At 41.2% G+C, this 24,392-nt stretch overlaps 1 protein-coding gene across 1 annotated transcript; it reads right to left on the reverse strand.

The window, feature by feature from the left end:
- Positions 1-855: 855 nt before the first annotated feature.
- PDGFRL (platelet derived growth factor receptor like) lies at positions 856-21,702 on the reverse strand. Its single transcript, XM_051616425.1, has 6 exons — positions 21,639-21,702; positions 14,455-14,749; positions 7,578-7,729; positions 5,858-6,151; positions 5,414-5,553; positions 856-1,586 (listed from the first exon to the last, which is right to left on the reverse strand). Exons 1-6 carry the CDS (start codon positions 21,691-21,693, stop codon positions 1,398-1,400), a joined length of 1,125 nt encoding a protein of 374 aa, XP_051472385.1. The 5' UTR covers positions 21,694-21,702; the 3' UTR covers positions 856-1,397.
- Positions 21,703-24,392: the final 2,690 nt, after the last annotated feature.

Genomic DNA, 24,392 nt, shown 5'->3' on the forward strand with positions numbered 1-24,392 from the left:
GGTTTGAATTACATGGAGCAAAGGGCTTACTTACTTCAAGAATTCACCAGAAAGCTTTTAAGAATTCTAGTCAAAAGCAGCCTGACACACTGAAGCATGCAAGCAAGGGACCAGTTCCTGGTGTGCTCAGAATGAGCTGGTTTTCACATGCCTTGTAAATAAAACTGCTGCAGTAAGACTTTTTTTTTTTCTTTTTTGTCACACAACTCAACTATGCAGCTGTGAATTGGAAGTCACCATTACAGTCCCACTTACAGGGATTCTGTGCATAGGAAGAAAAAACATTGCCAAGATGTCCAACAGCATTGTTACCAAGTTCTTACCTTTTCTCTGGAAAGTCTCCTTCCTTGTACAGGTAACTAAACCCAGGGTGAGACAGAAGCAGTTGCTTCTTTATCCAGCTATAAGTTCTGTGTAAATGAAACAGCTTTCTTTTTCTCCTATATAAATTAATGCAATTGAGTTGAAATTGTAATTAACCTGCAAAGAGATTCTGCTGTATTATTGAACACTATGCTAATGTTGCATTTGTGGGGTTTTTTTCTTCTGTAAATGATAGTATATAAATAAATGCAAGTTTTAGCTTTAGCAAATATTATTTGCTGCATAATTCAGCAAACACACCACCATACATCTACTGAGGAGTGAATTCTTAGGTAGGCTGCATACAAGGTTGTAAGAATGCAACAACATAAGAAAAAAATCCAACATATCCCACCACTTACAAGTAGCTGGGGATACCCTCTAGCACCTTAATATATGTTTAGTATTAACCTTCCTCATTATGAGAATTTCACTTGTGTATTTGTCTTTATACATACATGAAATGAACACACACAGATATATACACACACATTTTCATAATGTTCAGAAATTTAATCTTGAAAAATAAATGTTTGCTGTAGCAAGTTGGGGTTGTTTTTTTTTGTTTGGTTTTGGTTTTTTTTTGTTTTGGTTTTTTTAAACATGTACAGTACTCTAAAGTTTAAATTTGCACAGCACCAGAAGAGCTACACCTGCTGGGTGCATTTTTGAGGTTATTTAGTATCCTCTCACATACACAAAACAGGCACAAACTGTACACTGGGTTAACCTTATAAAAGAGTTTGAGAAAAAAAATACCACATTCAAATGAAAGCCCAAGCGCACCTATTCCTAAATATAGTAAGTGCTATGTATGTTCAAGCGTAATGAAACTACTATGAAGCAAAAGTTTAACTCAAAAGTGGCTACTGCTGGGTAAGGGGAACTCTGGTTTGGCCTGTCGAACTAGTGAATATGGAATGCATAGACAGATGAAAAGAGACAGGGCTAGAGAAAACTTCATTTAAACAAGAAAATAAATGGCTATAATGTCAAATAATATACAGTTCATTTATGTCCAGAAGCCTTCTCTATCACTGTAGTTCAACTTCAGTAGCTACCGCTGTTTCTCCTTGTAGGTTCTGAGCAACACAGATGTAGTTGCCAGCATCTCTGGCTTCAAAATCCTCAACAAGAAGAATGCTCTTTGAGATTCTTGTGGTATGTCCAGTTCCTCTATTTATCAATCTCCAGAAGCTTTGGATAATTGCAGGCCTCTCAGACTGTTTAAAAGAAAAAAAAATACAAACCACGCACGTAAGAAAATACATGATTCTGCAAAATGTACTTAGTGACACGACCCTAAGCAAACCCTGAAGCAAAAAGGCACGTAGCAGGAGCCTATAGCCAAGTCAGCCTGGAGTGAGGAAACTGAAAGTGCCTGGCAGTTGCAGCAACATTCCTGCATTAAATATTGCTGCACCAGTATGTTATGCCAAATAAGGACAATACTATGGCTCTTCCACTGTAAGTGCAGGTACTGTGTATACTTAGGTTAGAGATGGGCTGCCAAAGCTCTGCCTGGATGATACGAATGATCTCAACTGCAGTTGTAGGCCACCTGCTGAGGTTGCATTTGGATACTTGATCAAATAGAGGAGGTATGTCAGGGTAAGTATGTGAGCTTATTTTCAGACTTTCAGTATGTGTCAAAAAGGAAGGCAGCAGTGGCATGAGTTAGTTGACTAAGCTTTACCTAGTTCTCTTAGCACAGAGAATAGCCTTAAATCATGTGGTGCAACCTCATTCCTCCTCCTCTAGTTTCAGAAACACTGTATTGGATCACATACAAGAAAATGGTAATAATTCACAAGTGCTTCTAAATTAACCTTCATATTATGCTCTGTAAAATGCATATGTAATGCTGAAGTGGAAAAAAAAAAATACAAACAACAATGCTTAGAAAGATACTTTTAGCTTTTGTTGTTGATTTTATATTTATACTAGTTTGGTTTAAATGCATCAAAAGAGTAAGTCAGACACCTATCTAGAGCCAAAGCTAAAATCTCACAAAGTGACCGGCACAGAAGAAGCTGCCAGTCTTCCTGAAGCTCAGGCATGAGTCACAATGCAGACAGGGAATGCCTAGGAAGTGGCAGCCAGCAAGAACTTTTTTAAAAAACAGGTAATCTCCTTCTAGAAAGTCTTAAACCCTCAGGAAGGAATCAAGCCACTCAGCAGAGCTCTGCCTAGCAGAGCACTACCTCCTACTCCTAGCCTGAAAAGCAAATGCTACCAACAATCAAGTACTACTGCAAACTTAATTCAAGCCACAATTCTTAAATACAGCAAGTGGAACTTCCTGACCCTAGTGAAAGTGAAGGCAAAGGCCATGTAAGACAGATGCTATTTGCCAGGTTGGGCTCCTACTGGCTCAGTTTTCCTCAAGCTAATTGCCTTCTGCTTTGAAGCCAGTTTCAGGGAGTCATATTAAGGAGTGGATCAGTATGTATTCACAGCAGGTGAACAAGCAAATGCAGTTGTCAGGGAGTGGCAAGGGAAAAAAAACAACTCCACAACTAAGTGAAAAAAAGAATGAGTTGAGGGTCTCTCTGCTGCAATGTATGTAGGAGAGAGCAGGGATTAAAATGCTACTTCTGCTCAGGATTCGAGTGGTGGGTGACAGCCCAGGTGCTGGGTGGTGATGGGCAACAAAAACTATCACTCACCTCCCTGCACTGAAAGCAGCAATGAATGGAAACATCCAGTGAATCTCAGACCTTTGCCAGTGTATCTGATCAGCATGACGAATGGTCCATTCTCTTCTCCTTCCATCCTCATCTTTTTCCTTTGCGGTACATTAATACTTCCTTAATAAATGTTAAAATCTCCAACATGCATCTAGTGCTTCTACTCTGACATCCCCTTACTTGTTTTGTTGGGGCAGAAACCCAACCACAACTCTTCCCTCCCTGTCCCCGGGCACAGCTGGAGCTGAGACTGTTTACTCCAGTGGATAAGCACAGCAGGCCTTTCCAGGGCAGATGCAGGCCACAGGCCAAAGTGTCTCCCTCCATGCTGTAGGTGGGTGCAGTCCTCTGCTGATAGTGCATATGCCCTGCACCACAGCCACAGTATCCACAGCAAACAAGGGAGATAATTAGCATTTGTTTACAGCCAATCAGTGCTTGAGAGGCATAACTATAGGGCAAGTGCAGGTGTTACATCTGGTGCTGTAAGACCACTGGAACCAACTGGGCCAAGAACAGCCAGCAACCAGGCTTCGGCAGCCATGCAGCTGTGAAAGGTGAAATCTAAATAGGGTACAGAGTTTTGGAAGGCCAGGCTGAGTCTAGAAATTAGTTCCTTCAATTGTTTGTTCTTCGTAATTAAAGTTAGTTACAAAATACTTCAAATTGGGGTTTGTATAGTTAAGATAATCCAATACACAGCTATCGAGGGAAGCTAAAAAACCACCACAAACAGAAAATCAGAAATCAATCAACAAAGCTAATCTGATCAGCTGGGGCATTTCTGCTCTTCCTCACCCAAGAGAGTGAATGTAAGACTATCTGAGTAAAAGCCCCACCCTGAAGGGCAGAGACACTGCCATTTGTTGGTGCATCTCACTCAAAGTAATGCTAAGAGCTAATTCAGAGGAAGACACTGGGCATTTAACTCAAAAAAGCCACTATTGCTCTGCAGCTTCCCAAACTTGGAGGCACTTCAGTTTCCCATAGCATTTTATTTTTTAACTTCACCAACAGCTGCAAGTTTCTCTGCTTATTTAGACATCTGCCCCTTCCTAAATTCAAACACCAGAAACAGGAATTCTGTCAAACTCATTCAGTGGTTACTCTTCAGATCACCTAATTCATGCTATCAGTACCAAGCTGCTTTGGTAATTGCTCAAGAACTCTTCAAGGCTTCAATAGTCTCAGCAGGAAAACTTATAAAAAGCACCAGGGAAAAAAAAGAAAAGAAAAAAAAAAAGAGGTGGTTCTAAGGCACAGTGCTGGTGCCACCAGCAGTTCAAACCCCTTTTGTGCTTACTAGGTCTCACTAGCTTTTCCTCTGAAAAGGACCACATCTTCCCATGGCAGCAGAGTGCTACAGTGTATATCTTAATGGCTGCAAAAAACTTCTGGGGCTTTAGATTTGAATTTTCTCAAGCCTAGTAAGCACTGAGCTCCAGTCACTCACTTAAGCAATTACCTCTGCCGTTAAATTACTTTAATTCTATGCTGGCTCAGGAAGACCTGTGCTGATACAAGTACCTTATTAGCAAGGTCTGCATTTTCCTTTGACAACCCAGCACCATGAGGGCTGGCAAATTCTCAGGTCCTAGAGGATCCTTTTCCTCTGGTGAAGGCTTCCATCTTTCAGCAGTCCTTCCTTTGCACCTACCTTGCTTAGGATAAACAGCAGCAGAGATTACTTAAAAAAGGAGTCTGTACTGTTACTAGTCAGGATGGGCAGAGGGAAAAGAGAGGGGACCATCAATAATGCTACTCAGATACACCTTATTTTGTGCAAGAAAAAGGACCAACAAAGTTCTGAGATTCACTGGATGTTTCCAGTGAATTCTTTCAGATTAGGCCAGGCAGAAACAGATTTCTGTGCTTCTGGCTGTGGGCTACAATTAAGCTTAAAGCTTCTGTGCTGCAATGATTCATGTGCCCAAGCCATGGAGATTGAAAGGATATCAAATGCAGAGGCATCAGTGAGGCTTTGTGGCTTGCCCTAGAATAGCTTCCTGACGCTGGCTCGCTCTGACCCTGTCTGAGGCTTTTCTTTGTAAATGCTGCCAGAGGCCAAGTGTCTCTGGAATGGAAACCTGAGGGAGGAGTGAGCTTTCCTGAGCTTGATTTTTGCTAACATGGGTAGAACTCTACAGCTTCATTCCTGTGCTACTTCTAGGCTCTCAGGGAAAGATGGGCTGAAGTTCAAAAGGGATGTGCTGCCTCCTCCTGCCACCATGCCTGAGCTAGCAAGACACAGACACCATCATCTGAAAGAATCTTCTCTCCAAGTCTAGACACTGGCTGGCATTCAAAGCATTGCCTTTAAGAAGAAAAATAACATTTCAGTCAGGGCACACATTTCTTACCTCTTGCCCTGGGTACTGCCACCTGAAGCTCACATCTACATCTGGCTCCCCAAGGACTGTGCAGACTACGTGAACGCTGTCACTGACGTGTGCTCTACTGGATGATGCTGCAATTGTGGCTGAGGGTGGGCCCTTGGGAACTGGCAGTAAGACAGTGTTTGGAAGCAGAAAATTAGTTTATAAATTTAAATACACTGAAAAAACTTAGGAGTCAGTTTTTGGTTCAATTTGCTTAATGCACCAGCATTGTACACCTACAACTTTCCCCTCTACACTGGGAAATTGCTTGAATTTCAACTTCAAAAGTTTTATCACATCTACTTTTGATCAAGATTTTAAAGCTCTGATGACATTACATATTTTTGGGTTTTTAAAATTATTTTCTAAACCATGTCGGCAGAAGAAACAAGAGTAGGTGTAAGCATACAAAAACCTACATCTTACCTTCCACATACAGTAGGTGATACTTGATGGAAATCTGAGGTGCTCCCTTTGCTTCTGCTTTACAGTAGACAATACCTTTATGATCAGAAGTAGGGTGCTGGTAGACAAAACCTTTCTTTACATCATAAATTATATCAGTTCCATCTGTTTCAATTTCTTCTGCTGGAAATTCCCTGTGTAGAGTTACTTTTGCTGAAGGAGTAGTAACACGGCATGGGATGACTGCAGGTTTATCTGGGTTCAAGTAGACAATCTCAAAATAACTGGGAGTAGGTACAAAAAGTTCCTCTTTATCTGTAGAGAAGAGTTTATATATAGTTAGAACGATACTTACATACTGGTTTACCAGAAAGAAGATAAACTACATATGACAGAAGAAAATACCTATGAATTACATGAAAAATTAACTCAAAGCTTTTTGCTTTAAATATACACACACTATGAAAAAATACAAAGTTTTCTAACCTGTGGGTATATATTTACATAGTTTGCATTAAAACCATTAAAACAAAAAGAAAAAGCATTCTTCACTGTAATCAGATTATTACTTTTTTTTAATCTTAAGAAAACTTTTGGAATTCCTTTTTAGTAAGTTTCCAAATACTCATCTGGATGCAATTCTGTTCATTCACCCACTTCTAAAGGGTAACACATAACACACATAAAAACTCCACCACCACTGGTAAGATAAGCTCTACTAGAAAGATACATTCTTTGGAGCTACAGCCTTTTTACACACACGATTTCAGGCAAAATCTTTTATTTACTACTCTAAGTAGCTTGAAATATTTAGTGCTTTTAGAATGACAGTTAAAGAGTATCTCCACGTTTAGGATGGTTCTCAGAAAGCTGAAATTCCTTCATCTCACACAAGCATCTACATAATATCTTGACTGAAAAGTTTATTCCAGCCTTTCTAAAGGACATTGAGCACTTCTGATAAATGGCTTCTGCACAGCCTCGTGGTCTAATTTAGCTCCAAAACACACAGCAAAGAATTCGATCTCAGCATTTTGTACTGAAATATTTGCTAGCTAAGAATGCATTCACTCTAATCAAGCAGTGAAGGTTTTTTTACCTTATGGAATGTTTTCCACAAGAAAAACAAATCAACCATTTGATTGCAGGTGTGTTGAGCAAAGTAGCAGTAAAATGTGCATGGTTACCTACTATGACCCTATCCATGCAGTGTTAGGGCTATAGTCCAACTCTCTGGGGACAACATGTTCTTAAGAGTATTTTGCCTCTCAACATGCTATATAGACTCCCAGAAGAAACTGTGGCCTTACCAACACCAATGTGGTCAAGATTTTAAAGTCACTGCAGGTAACTGGAAGGGAATTGGGAGGTCAAAAAGCCCACGTGGTCATCTGAGTGCCGTGACAAAAATAATCTTCTGCACAGATTTATTTTTATCCAGAAGCATTTTCAAAAATTCATTTTGTAGATCTTCAGATGTGTGTTAGTATTTTTTAAGATATCTGCTTTCCATTGCATTATGCATTAATTTGGTACATATTTAGCATAATACATAGGGAAAATGGACTCATAAATCCCACTAAGCAAGTAATTTTCTACTCAGCAGCATGTTCCTTAACATCCACTAAAAAAGATGAAAATTGTGGAAGAAAAATATTGACAATGAAATCACTGATGTAGCTTTATTCCCATTTTACTAGCAAATGCATTTAAATTAATAATCCCCCAGGGAGTTAATTACCTGTGAAAAAGATGTACGTTGAACTTGTTTTAGTCTCATCCTTCCTGCAGTAGTTACCACTGCACAGCTGAAGCCAGCAGCTGTATTCACCTGTGTCTGCTGCAGTGGAGTTTGTGAGGATCAGCTGACTGTACCTGTCAAGCTGCTTTATACTGGGGAGAGGAAAAACAGAAGTCACATATGTATTTCCTTGTACATTTCTGTCAGCTCACTTCTACTTTTTATTTTCTTTTATTCCTACTCTGCAACTGACCCAACTTTCACTTTCAGAGCTGTCACATCTTCCCTATTTGCTCCAGCAAAGACTTGCCTACATGAGCAGTAGTTCTGTTAATTTCAACTACACACAAGGGCTTGCCAGCTTTTGTCTTGCGCAGTTCATTCGTGGATCCCTATCAGTCCCTCATTTTGAAACTAGGTTGTGACTGCTGCAGACAATATGTTCACTTAAGTTTTGTCTCAGTTTGTCCACATATATTCCTTATTTTCATGCTCCAAGTCCACCTGCATGCATCTCAGTCCTTTTGATACCATTAACTGTAGCACTGCTTCAGTAATATATTAACAAAGATAATTTGGTAAGAGCTTGTTTGATAATTTATGCCTGCTTTCAGTGTGTCACACCCCCATCTTTAACACCCTGGCCCAAGTTTCCAGCTGCAAACACTATCACACAGACCTTTTATCTCCGCTTGCATTTGTTCTGCGAGCAAGTAATTTTGCACTGTCTACTCCTCTGCCCCAAGCCACTTCACTGGCACCCTCTCACTGGAGTCTTCTCACCACCCCTTGACTATTTCGCAGCATGATCATCAGAACTGCTGGAGGTGTACTGGCAATATCATCATGTAACTACACAAAATTCAGCCTTTGTGATTATTTCAGACTTGATTTGCTTTCTTCTCCTTCTCCTAAATTTTCCAGATATATCTCACAGGGGATGGACATTTGAAAATGTGCAAATATTTATAAATATGTAGATACGCATGTAGATACTGACAATGTTTTTAAGGGTCAAAGGTCCTACATATGAAATTCAGCAGTTACAAATTAATCTTGTTGATTTTGGTTTTTTTGTTTTAAGGTTTGCTTTCCTGGCTCTTTCTTGCAGACAGACTTTATAGTTGGCAGTCTGCTGTGTTGCCTTTCATGGACTGCAAAAGCAATGATCCAACAGTACCAGATCTCAGGGAACCCTGTCAGGACAGCCACGTGGAACTACTGATGCACTCCACTGCTGCTCTGCCCCTTAAAAATGTTATTTTCAGTTCTCCTGCCTTTACATGGTAGCACATCCAGAACATGAAGGTTTCCCACTCTCCTTGGCAAGACATAGATTTACAATGTGACTTCCATTCTAATCAAGTCAGGTGAGATTTTTCCACTTCTAGGCATTTGATAGCACGCTTCTCTTCATGTTTCAAATGAGGTCTGGACAAACACGCAGCTTGTATGCAGTCTGAACAGCTCCCACACTCTTCTACAGCTGTGGCTTCTCTGAATATTTATTATCCCCCCATTTCTTCTTACTAATGTGGCAGTTAATGTGTAAGACCTGACTGAATCATCTATTTACAGGATTAGCATGCTTTGAAGAAATTCTTATCCTCTAAACCACCTTGTCACTGTGTAACAGCAGTACTATAGACATGCCTGCAATGTGTGCTCTCAATGTTCTGTTTTGCTTGTCTCCAATGCAAGCAGAAAAACTGCTTACACAGAGAGTTCATTACTTCCAGCTACACACGCTTCACAAAATTTCTGACTCCCTAGGTGTTCTGCTAGCAGTCTACACTACTACCAGCAATCATGAGCAACAGTTCATACAACCCAACATTTGGCCTTCCCGCCAAGGCCCAGTAGCTTGGAAAATAAAACCACACCAAATGCACAAGCCAAACAGGGCTCACTGAAAATTATATTTTCTATTAAAGCCACAGACACCGTTAGTACACTCATTCACTACGGGCCAGTTGTGAGACCTGCCTGAGGAAACAGGCAAATCATTTTTCCTACCTGCTACTGCCTTGTACTACATGACCTCATCTGATTCTATTTTTTGGAATCATGTAATTGCAGAGTAGTAGCATTTTCATTTTTAATATATGCACTATCTTACATTATAAGTTATCTTTAGTTTTTTAATGAGCTTTAAGAGATCCCTGTTTGTGCAAGAGATCCAGTCATGCATCATATCCAACAGGAAGAAATAAAAATCCAAAACATGTCCTAGTCTGTATTATTATTATTACTACTATTATTTAGTTTCACGGTTCACATTTCATAAGCTACATGACTACACCAGCATAAAATGTTCTGCAAGTATCCAGTACTGTCAACATTACAGAGAAATCATTATCCCAGAATATTTTTGTCTCCAACCATGAACGCAGACACTGATCTACAGCTTGAAATCCCAACAGACAGAAAAATAAGGTCAGAATTAATTAATTATTGTACAGTGTGTTCTACTTAACTGAGAACAAGCTACCCAATAATCAATAGAAATAGCCTAGTGAGGCAGTCATCCATAAACATGCACTAACAAAACCTGACAACTGAGAGTGTAAGTGTTGAAACTTGTGATGTGACCGTATTAAGCAGAAAAAATAGGCCATATAAAGTAAACGATACTTGGTAAATTCTGCAGCTGACCAATATTTCCAGGATACTTCTATTTCATTAGTATTTTAGATGCTGGGACATCTGACTCAAAAGCAAAAACTCTGCTGTGCTCTACATATCACAAAGTAAAAATGTTGTATATGCAACCATTTCAAGACTGTTTAAAGAAACTAGAAAACTACTCCAAAATCCTACCCATATATTCATCTTCTTAAGCTTTAGTTATTTGAAGTTGAAAAGATCTTTGCCAGAAAAACTATGTCAAGTTTAGAAGCTAAAAAAAAACACATGAAAAGGCAAAAAGAACATCACCCAAACAGCATCTAGCAAACTCCTCTGAAGTAGCTGCATTCATACTGACAAAAGAGAGCTTATCTCAAATATAAGCTCACTAGCAGAGGAACATAACATTTCACTGCTCAACAAAACTCCCTAGCTTTCAGAATTTAGAGCACATGGAACAAAAGGAAATTCAATTAGACATGAGTATAACCAGCATCCCTCTAAGCCAGCAGGAGACTGCATTCACTGAAAGCAGAATCAGTTTGCCCTCTGCAACATACTTAATGTAAGCTCTCAACACACATGACACTGCTCCTGTCCGTACACCCCCTGCACCCATAAATGCGTATGTGGTGCATGGCAGCTCTTTGCCCCAGCTTCCTCCTGGAGCAGTTCCATTTCTCATGAGTTTATTTACCAGATGAAGTTCTGTGATAAATACAGCCTGTCTTCAGCAAGTGGGAGATCTGTGCTCTTAAGTCAGGCAGAACAGAGACTATATGAAGTTAAGACTGCCTTCCTCCAGAGCAGCTTTTTGCTATAAAACAGGAGAAAGGGAAAATGTGTTTGCTCTTATCTTTCTTTCATCTCTCTCAGCCTTTGATCCTCTTCATACATTGCAGATCTAGTTTCTGGGTGAGCCTACAGTCATTGATTTGTCATGTAGAGACTTACAATACAGCATTCCAAAGCACTCTACCTTCGACAGTTAACACTGTCGTAAGACTTCTGGCCAGTTCAGCCAGTACACAAAATTTTCAGAGAAAAAGTTATCTGCAGGGTGTGTTTAAGCTGCACGAGGCATTAAGAGTATTACAGACAGACAACAAGCTACGCCTGAAGCAAGCTGGTGTGTGTTCTTAACTCAGAAGCCAAGTCCAAATGATTCTAGTTTTCTCCCTAGAGCTGCATTGCATGCTACAGTCTCTAAAGTGAAGTATACAACTTCAGTGTGTACTGCTATTTACTCCAGTTGGGATAGTGGGAAGAGAGGATTTCTCCTCTGGCTCAACAAGAAACAGACAAGTGTCCTTCTCCTTTCACTCAGTGTCTTTCCCTCCCCCATACAATAATTTTAGCATATATTAACAGCTACAGACCTATTAAAAACTAAGACTCTCTAGTACAGCAAACAAAAATATTTTATTTACCAAGTCATAGAGTTTACCTACAAAGAAAAACTCAAAGCAAGCATAACCACTAGTACTACAGAAATGGCTTTTCTAATTATAATTATCTTCCATCTTAGAAAAGTCCTCTTGTCCTCCAGGCTGCTGTATTCTCCCTAACATATGGGCGAGTTAAAAATGTGATAAGCATGGTAGGGAGACAAAATATCTGGCTTTTATCCTTACTTCATTTTGCAACCACTCATAGGAAATACATTACCTGTATGCTAAATTTAACTAGTTGCAAACCAAAACACCCTCTTCTCCCAGAACTATACACAGGAAACAGAACAATGAGCATGCATCTCCTGCCCTGCACCTCTGCTGTTAACAAATCCTCCAACCAATCCTAGAGGATGTTAGCCATTCCCAGGAGACATAAAACACCTTGCTTATTGCTAAAGTTCCTACCAGACCAGTTGAATTTGTACATACCTCCTATTATTTAAAGAAAACTAAAGGAACTGGATACCTGAACATCTGTTGCTTGTAGGGACTTACAAATGAACAGAAGAAGGATAGTCATTAGTCCCTATAATTGCATGGATGTCATCACCATTGGCCTTTCTCCACACTTATCCTCTGGCCCAGCAACCCACTCCTTCTTCACTTTCTGCTCCTCAGACCCCAACCACTTACCCCCTGCTGCTGCCACCAGCTCTGGTCTGCATCAGTGTCTCAACTCCAGCAGGACCAGTACGGAAATCCAAAGCCCAGCTCAGTTTATTAGCTCAACTTTCACTCCACACCTCACCATTTGATAATAAAGAGATAACCTTACACTTCGTCTTTAAACTCTCTAAAAATGTTAGCAGATACTGGAAATGTATTTACTTACATGATTAAACAATTTTTGCTGCAGGTTATTTCCTAATAATGTTTCTGATTTCCCCCCTTTGCCGTATATTCAGCAATTCGTTTTTAAATGATAAGTGTAATATATTTGTAAAATTTTAAAATTTGCCTGTTGTAGTTGGTGCCTGGTGCATGGTCTTCTGTATGCCGTGAGGAAGATCCACACTCCTCTTGAAAGATGGTAACATTGTTAATAACCTTTATGCTGCCATTTCAGTTACAAACAGCCAATTGAGTTACCTAAAAAATATGCTATCTTTATACTTCCAGTTAAATACAATAAAAGCTTTCAAAAACCACAGAATATAAATTCCATATTTACGATTCTGTAAAGCAGACTTTGTTTCTTATGCATCTAGTAGCACTACCGCAAAGATCTTGAGATAATTACCAAAGTCACGCTAAAAATGTATTGAAAATACAACTGCACGAGATTCTGTGGTCGGTGTCTCCATAAATTATTACTATTCCATGACTCTGAAGTGTGCTACTAATCTATGTTTTCAATTTTTCTGGTTAATTACAGGATCTTTTGCTTACATTTAAAATTGTTAATTGAGTACAACTCAGCCTTACTGCTTCAGTAACTTATTTCGAAATAACTTCTCTAAAGCAAAGATCATTATATTTCAACATAGACCCTTAAATATAAGCCTAGCATACTTCTAAAATAAAATAAACATGTAGGCAAATTATAACTACCCAGCCAGAATGTTATATGACATTTATTATCTGTGACATTAATGGTTACAATATTATAAATACTGTGAACTTGAGTAAGAACAGAAAGGTAAACTGCTAAGGCAACAGAAGCCAAAACTACTTCAAATTACAAAATGCCAAACTACACAATTAAGAAATACATATCTTTGTTTTTTTCCAAAACCAGCATAATTCTTTTATTTTGTCCTACGTGCAACACTACAAAAGTACTTAATTTTGCAAGTGAGGAACAGACAGTCAAATAAACAATAAAGCAGTATTCAGATTCCTCTCCAAAAACTATGAATACTTTCCTTGCCTTCTTCAATGCCAGATGCTAATACCCAGATAACATGCTCTGGAGGTCTACAGGACCAAATCATGCCAGCAATTGATGTGGAAAAGCACAGAACTGAAGATACACCTGAAAACGTCAACCACCACAACCACACGCACGGGCGCTCCCTTCTGACAGGATTTAGCAGAGTGATCTTTGGCGGGCTGGAAGGCCAGGTCTGTGCTGCAGCTAATAAACGCCACCTACTGAAACAAGCCCAGATAAAACATTTTTTCTTGCAACAGAAAAGGCAGTTAAATCGGCCACAAGACCCTTTGAGAGTCACTGCTGCGATAAGCCCTCAGCAGAAATAGGCTTGCTACTGTAACTTCTTATGACAGAAGCCTTGCACTAGCTGCAGAGGTTTATCCCGCCAGTACAGCTCTTGAACTTCTCAGGCATCAGGGGACAATCAAATAAACACTTTGAGAACAACTGGCTCATGAATTTCAGAAGGATATGCTAGAGATCACAGTGTAACTGGCAGACTCCAACACTCCCCTTCAAAAAAAGAAGTGAAAAGGACGGGAATATACGTGAAAAAATAATTAACTGGGAGTGATTTTAAGGTAACAACATCCTTGCAAATAAGCAAAATGGATCACAAAGATTCATACAACCTCAGTTATTTACAGAGAGCATACACACTTGTACTTCATTTTGGAACAAAAGGACAACAGGAGTTCATACCTTTGCTCATATCTCTGTGCCTCTCTCACCTAATAAGCCAAGAAAAACTCCTTATAGCTCTTTCTTGGCGCATGGTTCTACAGTGCTCCAGAGTTTCCTCACTCCTTGTCTTTCATAGACACATACATTTCTCTAAAAGAGCCAGTGAAAATAAACACCACTCATGGCAAAAAAGTTCTGGATTTTTTTTTCCCCCAAAACTTGGAAAATAGTTTACCTGAGTCTGGAGTCTTTAAATGTGTCCAAGTAGGAAGGATAGTTCCAAGTAACATTACTCCCCTTACATCGCAGTTCTATGCTTTGCCCTGCAGAGAGGCTTAGAGTGGCAGATAGCTTCTGGAAACGACCTTTATCCATCACCTGTGTCAGTACTGATTGGGACTTCAAAGAGGAGTCAACAGATTCTCTCTCCTTCATCCTGGGGGTCTTGGGGTTTACTTTTTTATTAACTGGCCTAATTTTGTTTTCTCCAGGTTCTTTTGGACGTTTACTCTTTGCAGGCTGTCCAATAACTAGTAAAATAAAGAAAACAAAGGCGATGTTACTTGTTAGAAACAGGTTGTAATGTCTTAAAAAAATATATTTTCCTTATCATCACAGAGAATAACTTAACTTTTGTTATTTCTATAAAGGACTCATACAAATGATTAAGGGTTAATTTACATAAGTTTTTTACGTCTCTAGCATGACCCATTTTCCTGGTGAAAAAAACAGAGAGCTTTCAACAACATGTGGAAATTCTATACTTACAGTTCACAGAAATAGAGAAATATGTAAGGTATGAGAACTTTACAAATGGGAAGGGAAAGAAATACAGCGTTTCAGTCTCCAGTTTTGTTTCTACCACATGTCCCTGCTAGTCAGTACGCGACACTGTGCAAGTTCTCTGAATTCACAGGAAGACACGACACGTCTGGCAATTCTGCAGGACCTTTTCACACACCATATTACTGTAAGACACATGAAGAAAAACTGGCAAGTGTGGAACTTAAGGACCATTTTTAAAACACTGTTATTGATGCAGTTTTGTTTTACAGTAAGTACTGTGAAAATACAAATGGCACATAAGTCACTTGAAGGTTGTATTTCATGCATTGCTTCTCTGTAGCAACCATTTATTTTGATAATACAGATGAAAACAGAACCTTATTTAGAGGTAAATGGTAACAGATTTTATTCTAGAGACAATGGGACAACTCAGCTGCCTTTTAAGATGTCAAGTAGGAAACAGGACCACTATCTCTGCTCCTTTCATACTAGTCTCCTAGCTTCCTAGAACCTTTAGGTCAAGGGATTTGTGAACCACATTTGCCATTGTTTTATTGTCCTTGGTGGATTTTTCTTCTTTAATTTGTCTGGTCAAACTTCCAAACTACACAGATTATATATAAATATTAGATTCCTTTCAGTTTTTGTATTAAATGAATAAACAACTATTGTTTCTCCAGTAACTTTCTCTGTGGCACTTGTACTTTTACAGCACTTGTGTCCTTCAAACATACTCATTCTGGACTGACAAGTCCTACTCTATTTAATTGGTCCTTGTAAAGAATACGCATCTTACAACAGCTCAGTCACATCATGTTTGTGTAAAGGAAAAAAGACAAAAGCAGACAGTACCAGGTTCAAGATATGGTCAAATCATAGTTGTACATATTAATGGCATGTTTTTTCCTGTCTGAACAGCTCATTACTTTTCAAGAAAGCAGTATTAGGAGCTGACTTTCTCCAGAATAATGAAGTATAACTCCAAGATCACTTTCCTAAGTAGGAATGATTGGTTAGAAAGCTCTAAGCAGGATGCATCAATGTATTTAATAAGTTAGAATAATTCATGTTCCTTTGCATCTACCAACACAAAATTTCAACTCCTACTTTCACTGCCCAGTCTTTCAAAACGGAGAGATCCTTCTTCAACTCTTTACTTTTGTTTTTTCTTTTAGCATATCTATAAAATATGCTGAAAAGCACATGTCCGTGAAATTCACCTAGATAAAACCAATGTTATGCTTATGTTTCAAAAACTGAAAATTAACTCCTACTCTTGGTGTCTATCAGTTATTACTCTTCCCTTGTCTCACAGCAACTTGGTTTACATGAAGTCTTTAACAACATGCTTATCAAAAGCCTTTGGGAATCCAAGTACACTAACCAACTCATCCAGGGCCACACTCTTACAAGTGCTTCAGAGAACTTCAGTAGATCTGCACAACAAAACACACTTCTGAAGGGGGTGTGGGGGGAAGGCAGCCACACTGATTCTTCTGTAATTCATGCCTGTTTATTGGTAAGTTCAATTTACAGAATACAGAGATGTGGCTTTTTGCCTATACCTTCCTCAAAAATCTTAAAATAATAGCATACTTCAATTTCCCTGGAAAGGAATAGTGATGTAGTAAGCTTTGCACCCAAGTTAAGACTTCAGCGACTTCAGATTCAAATATAAGTCTCAGGTGTATAACATCAAATCATGGCACTTAAATGCTGTTCACATTGTTGATTTTCTCTAAAGCAAATTATTTTGGAATATTAATGAGACATGTCCTCTAATGATTCTGCCCATAAAGAAAGATCCTTTCAGAGCCTGCTATTACAGTGCTCAACAGGATACTGCACTCAGAGTTTCTGATATGCTTAAAACCTCCCTAAGCACCTCAACAGTGAACAAGGGTGTTGTATCAGGACACTCCATCTCTCAATGTGCCTGCCTCAGTTTCCCTCTATTAATCAACTGTGTTTTCTCTCTCAGTTTTGCAGGCCCAGGCCTGAAGTAAGATTCCCATGAGAAAGGGAAATACCTAGCAAACTCTGAGCTGGTAACAACCTTGAAAGGTACAGAGGCCAAGCTGATGTTCATAACAGCAGCTGCTCTCTGGCATTGAAGAACACAGAGCCCAGCCAAGCCACAACCAGGCCCAAAATGGAGATAAAGTAGTAATAAACAGATAAACAAAAGAGTTTGCTTGGTGGTAACAGGGCCTTCATTGTTTTTCTGCTGGTTTCCTTTTATTCTCCAATGAGAGATTTTGGAGGTACAGCTAAGTAGTTAAATGACAGCAGCAAATTCACTTTGTTCTATAAAAGCCTGGTCCCATCTTTGATCAGCAGACTTCCCGTACACTTTCCCAAGAGGTGGCTGGACCTTCTCCTCTCCAGCAGGGACACTTGCCAGAGAGACTGATTCTCAGGAATTAAGTTCCACCCGGGAACACCCAGCTGTGGCTGGGCAAGGGTGAGAAATATCAACTCCTTTATTGTCTTTATTAATAAACTTAAGATTAAGATTACAGAATCCTTTAAGATTGATAATTAATGTTCTAGGCCTAGTACAAAACTTGATAATAAGATGCTAGCATTTACATAGTTAACCTATTGTTTGATCTAAATGCAAGCAGTAAATTTCATTAAGATACATTTTGCATTCAAACTTCATCTTCTGTTCAAATCTCCCAGTTTCCCTACAATTTGACTGCACTTGTGCCTTCTGCTTTAAGGAGTTAAGACCCCAATGTTATATGCAATAAATCTTGATCTGTGCATATATGTCTCATGTGCCATCCTGTCCTGTTTGCAATAGGTGCACAAAAATAATTAAGTTTTTACTTTAAGTTTTACTTGCTGTAGGTGTTCTTTCTTATCCCCCATTCCTACCAGCCTTACAAATTTTGTGGCCATCTCTCTTTGCCCCACCCCAGCACATGAGAAAAATAAAAGGGTTTATGGCTAGTTTTATCCCTTTTGCAAACGGTTTCTCAAACTCTTTTTGTCTGCCTCATTCTGATTTTTATATTTAAGCCATATGTGAGTTACTAAGCCTCCTCAACTTATGCAATTCCCCCTTCCAAAATTAAACATAACAGTACTTTCTTTGGCTTTTATCATTCCTGCAAGAATATTAAAACTCCAGTCTGGCCTTTCAACAGCAACATCTGAATCCAATTACCAGAGTACTGTTCCGGATCAAGTCAAGAACTGCTGCTTTTCTCAGCTGTTCTCTGAGCAGTGGCTCTAAAAAGTCATCATTTGTGGCATTTAAACAATTGCACTCAGCATCACACCCCAATGTGTGTGATCCAGCCTTCACAAGGGTAAGTGATTCTTCCTTTTGCTTTCCTATCCAGCTCTTGCAGCCCCTCTGATTTTCCTTAACAGAACAGTCATTCCCTCCATCCCATTGGGTGGTCAGTAACCAGGTTCTCAGTTCTCCACAGGGCTGGTATTTCAGTCCAGATGACTGTTACTGACAAAACCCACCAAGAATCAGATTTTACACTAAAACTTTCTTCAACGCATACTGCCACTTCTGCCTTGGGCTGGGCTATTCCATCTTTTCTGTGTAATTTGTGCCCTAGTATTAGAAGGTCCCACTTACAGGCCTGATAAGCCTTTTGGATCAGCAATCCTATTTCAAACCAGTAGTACAACCCTGTTCTACTTTCCATATTTGTCTGTAGAAGCACACAAGCTTTGGCCCAGCAACCCTTTCCCTTCCATCACCCCCACCCCAAACCCTATTCAAATAGGACTGTTTGTTCAAACTGTCTTTGCTATTTCCACTACATCCTGCCAACCTCAATCCTGACACTCATTCATTCGAAGGCATGCAGATATTATAACCTGACCCTAAAGAAATGCATCATCCCAAACTCTGTGCCCTTCCTCACCTGACACTCTGCCTTTAAGAAATGCCTTAAGTTAAAGTCTCCCCTATGAAAGCTTTTCAGTGTTAAGTGCCAGAAGCCTGGTTTTGATTTTCTCTAGATGAAGTTTTTCCTCTCTGCATAAGCTCCCTCTGTGCCACGTTTCTGTGGTTCCCAGTCAGTCTGAATACTTCCCTCCTATACCACACTTCCAGCTACACAGTGAGACTCTTGTCTGTGTGACCTTGTGTATCCCTGCAGGTGACAGTAAGGGCATTTCAGGAAACACCATCAGAGGAGCTCTCATCTACCTACACAAAAAACCTAGTTTTGCCTTTCTGCTGCACCTCCCTGAGAGGTGAGTTTCCAAGCACACTGTGACCACGCACCTCCCCAGTAACCCCTATAAGTCTGTCCGGGTATCTACTGATGCCACCACTTCTGCAACTCACAGTTCTGCGTTCTCTCACTGCCAAACCAAATATCTATATGCCCTATAGACTACTGCACCAGTTATTTAGCTATCACCTAAGATAAAGAGGACACAATTAAATCCCTTGAAGAACACAAAACCCACTACATGGATTCTCCCATTTCCTTATCCAAACTGCAAGACTTTCCCAGGGACGGGAACAAATGCAACTAACCCATTAACGCCAGTACACGAATAGCACATTTGGGATGCTCTACCATAACACCAGATTTATTCACAGAGCCCTCATTTTTTTAATCCGGCAATAGCATTTCTTACTAAAAAAATACAAAATTAAGTAGAAAAAAAAAAATATGGAGGAAATGCCTCCTTTCTACCTCTGCTCAGCTCCTAATGTCAGTTCTAAGAGGCATTGTACTCATTTCCTCTGCAATAGTACATTCAGGGTCCCTACTAACTCGGCATGCTGAAGCAGGTGACTACACATCGACAGTCACAGAAATACATTACATAGTACTTTTGCTCCTGGTTCATAGCATTTGTTTCATGCTATCCTTTAATGTTTGTCTGCTCCTTGTCATCGCAGACGTTACATGCAAAACAATCCCCAATGAGTGTTAGTCACATAATGCTAAAAAGCATCCAGTTTTAACCTGAGGCACCACCTACATCCACACACATATCTTGGCAGCACCAGAGACCTTCAACTCTCATTAATACTGATGAATTCTTCCTTGGAAAAAAAATAATAAATCAAGCAAGAGGTTACCATAAAGAATAATTCTTAGCCACCAGGACTGAGAGGGAAGAATCTTTGTGATCACAACTAATGAAATGGAAAAGGTTGGACACATATCTCTATTTGTGGTACTTTGCATGAAAAGTTAACCATCCAAACAAGCAATACAGGTTGACACATCAACACTCCTACGGACGGACCACCTGGAGGGACATAGTTCGTAAGACAAAATAAGCTAAATTAGGAAAGCTACTTTGAAATCACAACGTCTACATTAGGACTTGCTGCAGCTATAGCTTTAGACAAGAAACTGTCATTAAATATACCAGGTTACTTTCTCCCATAGCTAAGCTTCTGGATGACAGAGTGTGAAGCACCCAGTCAAACCTCAGTGTAAATTAGACAAACTGAGAAAAACAGGCCTGGTAAATCTTTTGCCCCAGTTACAACTGTTTCTCATTCTGTGCTTTTATTGCCTATTTCTCGAAAAGAAAACACTCGCCTTTCTGCAGTAGGGCACAATCACATACTGGATCTTTCACCAGAAATCCTCTCCCACACCACACTGGTCCAGAGGGCAATTCCTTTGCACAAAGTTGTAAGAAAAACTGGGATGGAAAAGACTTCTGGAAGTCCCTTCCTGCCCCTGTTCAGTTGCTCAGAGGTTTATCTGGTTCAGCTCTGTCTACTGCAAAGGCTGGAAACTCTACAGCCTCCCCTGGCAATTTCTTTCAGTGCCAAACAGATCTCAGGGTAAAGGGTTTTTTCCTTGTTGCTGTTCTTAATTTTTTTCCTTACAGCCTCCTGGGCCACTTGTGGTAACTACCTCATTGTCCTTCACTGTGCACCTCAGAGCCTGACTCCCAATTTCTCCACAAACTCTTCCACGGGCTACAACAGCCCTTCCATAGCGAAAAATACATGAATTTGTTGGTTTGTTTCTTCTAAACAAGTTTTACTAAGTTTAATCACATTCTGCACGAGGAATACAGCCTCTCTTTTGCCTAGTTTAAGTCAACGCAAGCAATTAATTGGTTACGAATGTCCCTTCCCAGTCAAAAACTTGCCTCATCCCCCAACAAGACTTCATCACAGCCTGAAACCGGGTGACAAGTGACATTTGGTCCTCCCTACAAACGAACAACCGTACACCAAACAGTTTTTTCCTTCTTTCTCTTTTAAACCCGAGCACCACGCCCAGCACTGACCCTCCTCCGGCGCCTCGGGGATTTCAACGCGGACTTGAGCGTCCGACCCCAAAGCGAAAGGGCAGCGGGAAGGCCGGGGCTGCCGGTCCTGAGGCAGACGCCTCTCCCCAGAACCCCGGGGTGGGATGGAGCCGTCATTTCGGTCTCCCGCCGAAAGCCCCGGCAGCTCGCCGGGCGCAGACCAAGGCAGCAGGCCGCCTTGCCTCCGCCCAGCAGGGCAGCACCCCGAGACGGCTCCCGCCCGGCGCTGGGGGCGGCCAGGGGCACCCGCCGGGGCGTGGGGCGCGGGCGGCCGCGCTGAGGGCTGGGAAGACGGACCAGCAGTAAGAAAGCCTAAGGCGGGTGGCAAAGTGGGGGAACTCGGCGGGGGTCGCGGCTCACCGTGCGGCAGCGTTTCCTGCAGCAGCAGCAGGCTGAGGAGCACCCAGAGCCGCATGGCGGGAGCGGCCGGGACGCGGGCTGAGGCGGGACGGGCGCTGAGGCGGGACGGGCGCGGGGAGGAGCCGGCCGGGGCTCTCTGCCCGGGGCTCGCCGCCGGAGGAAGGCGCGTCGAGGCTTTGGTGCCTGCAGGAGCGCTCCTGCCGCCACCCCCGCTTCGTGGCGGCAAGAGGAAGGCGCCCGAGGCCCCCCGGCCGGGCCGCCCCTACCGCAGCACACCTGCTGCCGCGCCTCGCCGCTCGCACGCCTCGAGCTTCGGCGCCCGTGTCCGGCCGGAGCCCAGCCCCCTGCGGCTCCGTCTCTTCCGCAGCCCCTCACCGGCGGGTTGAGGGCGACGAGCAGCTCCCCCCGGCCCTCGCTGCGCCAGGCAGTGCGGGCCCATCGCACGCACACAGGGGTCTGTGTTGAGAGCAGGAATGGAGCTGCATCCCAGATAGCCTCGGCCTCGGGAACACCTGTGGAAGTTTGTGGCTCGGATGAGCGGGTGGGTGTCAGCTGGCCTTTGCCATGCCTGGCTTCGCGCAGGTGCTCGCTGCTGGTTGCCTTCGGGCCACAGAGGGGAGCCGGGAGCAGAGCGGTGCGTGAGAGCCCTGCAGGTTACATGTCGCAGGTGGCCCTGCGGGTGCGCACGGGCACAGGTCTGTGTTGGCCTAAGGCGGCAAAACTACGTTTTTAAGTCAAACTACTGCCCTCATTCCAGCCTGCCACAGCAAAGAGATTCCCAAAAGCCTGCTCGGGAAAAGCTGCCTGACGCTGGAACCGTGAAGGAAGCATCTGTGTGTTGGTATTTGGAGCTGCACAGTGCGTGACACAGTCTTCAGGCACGACTGATGCCTGTGAAGCACATGGAGAGGATGTCACCTCACTGCTAAGGGGTGAACAGGGTGGTACAAATGAGCCAAGTAAGCGTTTGCTGCGTGGATGTTTATGGCCCTACTGAGCTGTCAGAAGCTGTTTCTTGAAACCTGAGGGTTTCCTTGGAGAAGGGAGGAGAGAACATGAGCAGCAGGGCCATCACACGTAGATGCTGGGCAAGGTGATAGTAGGAGGAAAATGGCTGTCAGAGGTCACAAGCAGACCCCGTAATAGACAAGAGCAGAGTCCAGTGCAAATCAGGATCGAGTATATGAGGAATGGTGTCGCTGGCCACAGCTCTGGGGCATAAGGAATGGAGTAGAGCACTTGCAGATCTTGAAGGAAGTCTAGGCTTTGTCTGCATCCACTAAAAAAATTGGAAGGGATATACATAATGCTCCCCTGCTCTTATAAGTACATATACATGCATATCCTAAACATTTCTTCCATCACCATTACAATAAATATATTTTTATTCCTAAAGGAGATTTTGAAAGTCCAAAATTATTTATCTTTTTAAACAGCTAGAATATCACCAAGTATCATCTGAAAAGGTTATCAGTCTTTGTTTTAGAGGAAATTAATCTCAGAGATAACTCAGAAAAGATGTGTCATATACTGTGAAAAAGATTCACAGCTCCTGCTTCTGATGAAGTGTGGGGGTTTTTCTATCATCTGTAAAGCAGCTATTTGCAATTGCTGTGTGCCTTCCTAGGTCAATTTTCCCTTCTCCTTTCATACACAGGGTAGGTCAATGACCTAATGCTGACAGAGATCCAAATGTTAGTATATTTTGGAAAATATACTGCATTAATTTTAAGACATATCTAAGCTGACATACACCCTTCTCCTGTTTAGATCTACTATGAAGAAAGATTTTGAGTTTTACATTTTCTAGTTTTAAATGGAGATGCACAAAAAACTAGTTACATTTTCATTAATAGTAAACAGAAGAACTAATGTAAACCTACACGTAATTACCTTAGTTGTCCACATGAGTAAACTCATAGCTTAAATACATTTTTTCAGGTCAATGTTTTAAACTTGATACTGGCAGAATGACTCTTGTGCTCATTTAAATCAGTGGCTGTATTCCCATTGCTTCATGTGACCAAGATTTTCAAGGTCAGCCTTAGTAAATCTGTATGTACGATACAGTGATTATTAATAATTTGAAAACTTTATGAGTTATATACAAGACTTGCAGTATACCTCAAAAAAAGCCAAAGTTGTAGCTACTCTTAAGTCTGTGAACATAGATGACTACTCAAATGTCCTTCAAAACGGTGCCTGGTAATAAGCTTGTCCTAGAAGCGTGGTTTTCAGAGTCAAGGCTATTGTTATCCCTTGCCCAGACTCATGCTTTTATTCTCCTGATATAGCCACAGTACTCTTCAAAGTTTGGCTTGTTTTTTTTCTTTTCCAAAAAGGGAAAAAAGAGAAAACAGTTTATCCATCCAGCTCTGAGGCTGGGTGCTGCCAGGACAAGGCTTGGTGCTTCAGAAAGTTGAGCACCACAAATGCTGAGGGCCACTCCCTCCCTCTGGAAATCAAAACTAACATCATCCCTGGTTTGGCACAGTAAGATAAAACGCCCAAATCTAAGGGTGTTACCCTCTGTTTCAATGAGTTCTTGAGTGCTTGGGAGCAAGTATGAAACAAACACAGCTAGTATTCCCATCTCCAGACCACTGGAAAAATAGAAGATTTAAACATAGAACATGGTTGTTTTTTTCCCCTCTATAAAATCAGTATTAGCTATCATGTTATTTGTTTCAAATTAGTTAATATTTGTATAATATAATTACATTAGATATCTGACACACTAATGGTTATTAAGTT

This window comes from Apus apus, chromosome 4 (assembly GCF_020740795.1).
Source record: "Apus apus isolate bApuApu2 chromosome 4, bApuApu2.pri.cur, whole genome shotgun sequence".
Taxonomy (NCBI): Eukaryota; Metazoa; Chordata; class Aves; order Apodiformes; family Apodidae; genus Apus; species Apus apus.

Bases quoted from the DNA above. Each gene is read 5' to 3' on its own strand.
- PDGFRL (XM_051616425.1), bottom strand. From the start codon at position 21,693: ATGCGGCTCTGGGTGCTCCTCAGCCTGCTGCTGCTGCAGGAAACGCTG. The intron at 7,730-14,454 runs GTAAACTATTTT...TCCTCTCCCCAG, and splicing joins TTTAAAGACTCCAGACTCAG to TATAAAGCAGCTTGACAGGT. The intron at 5,554-5,857 runs GTAAGATGTAGG...TCTTACTGCCAG, and splicing joins TCACCTACTGTATGTGGAAG to TTCCCAAGGGCCCACCCTCA.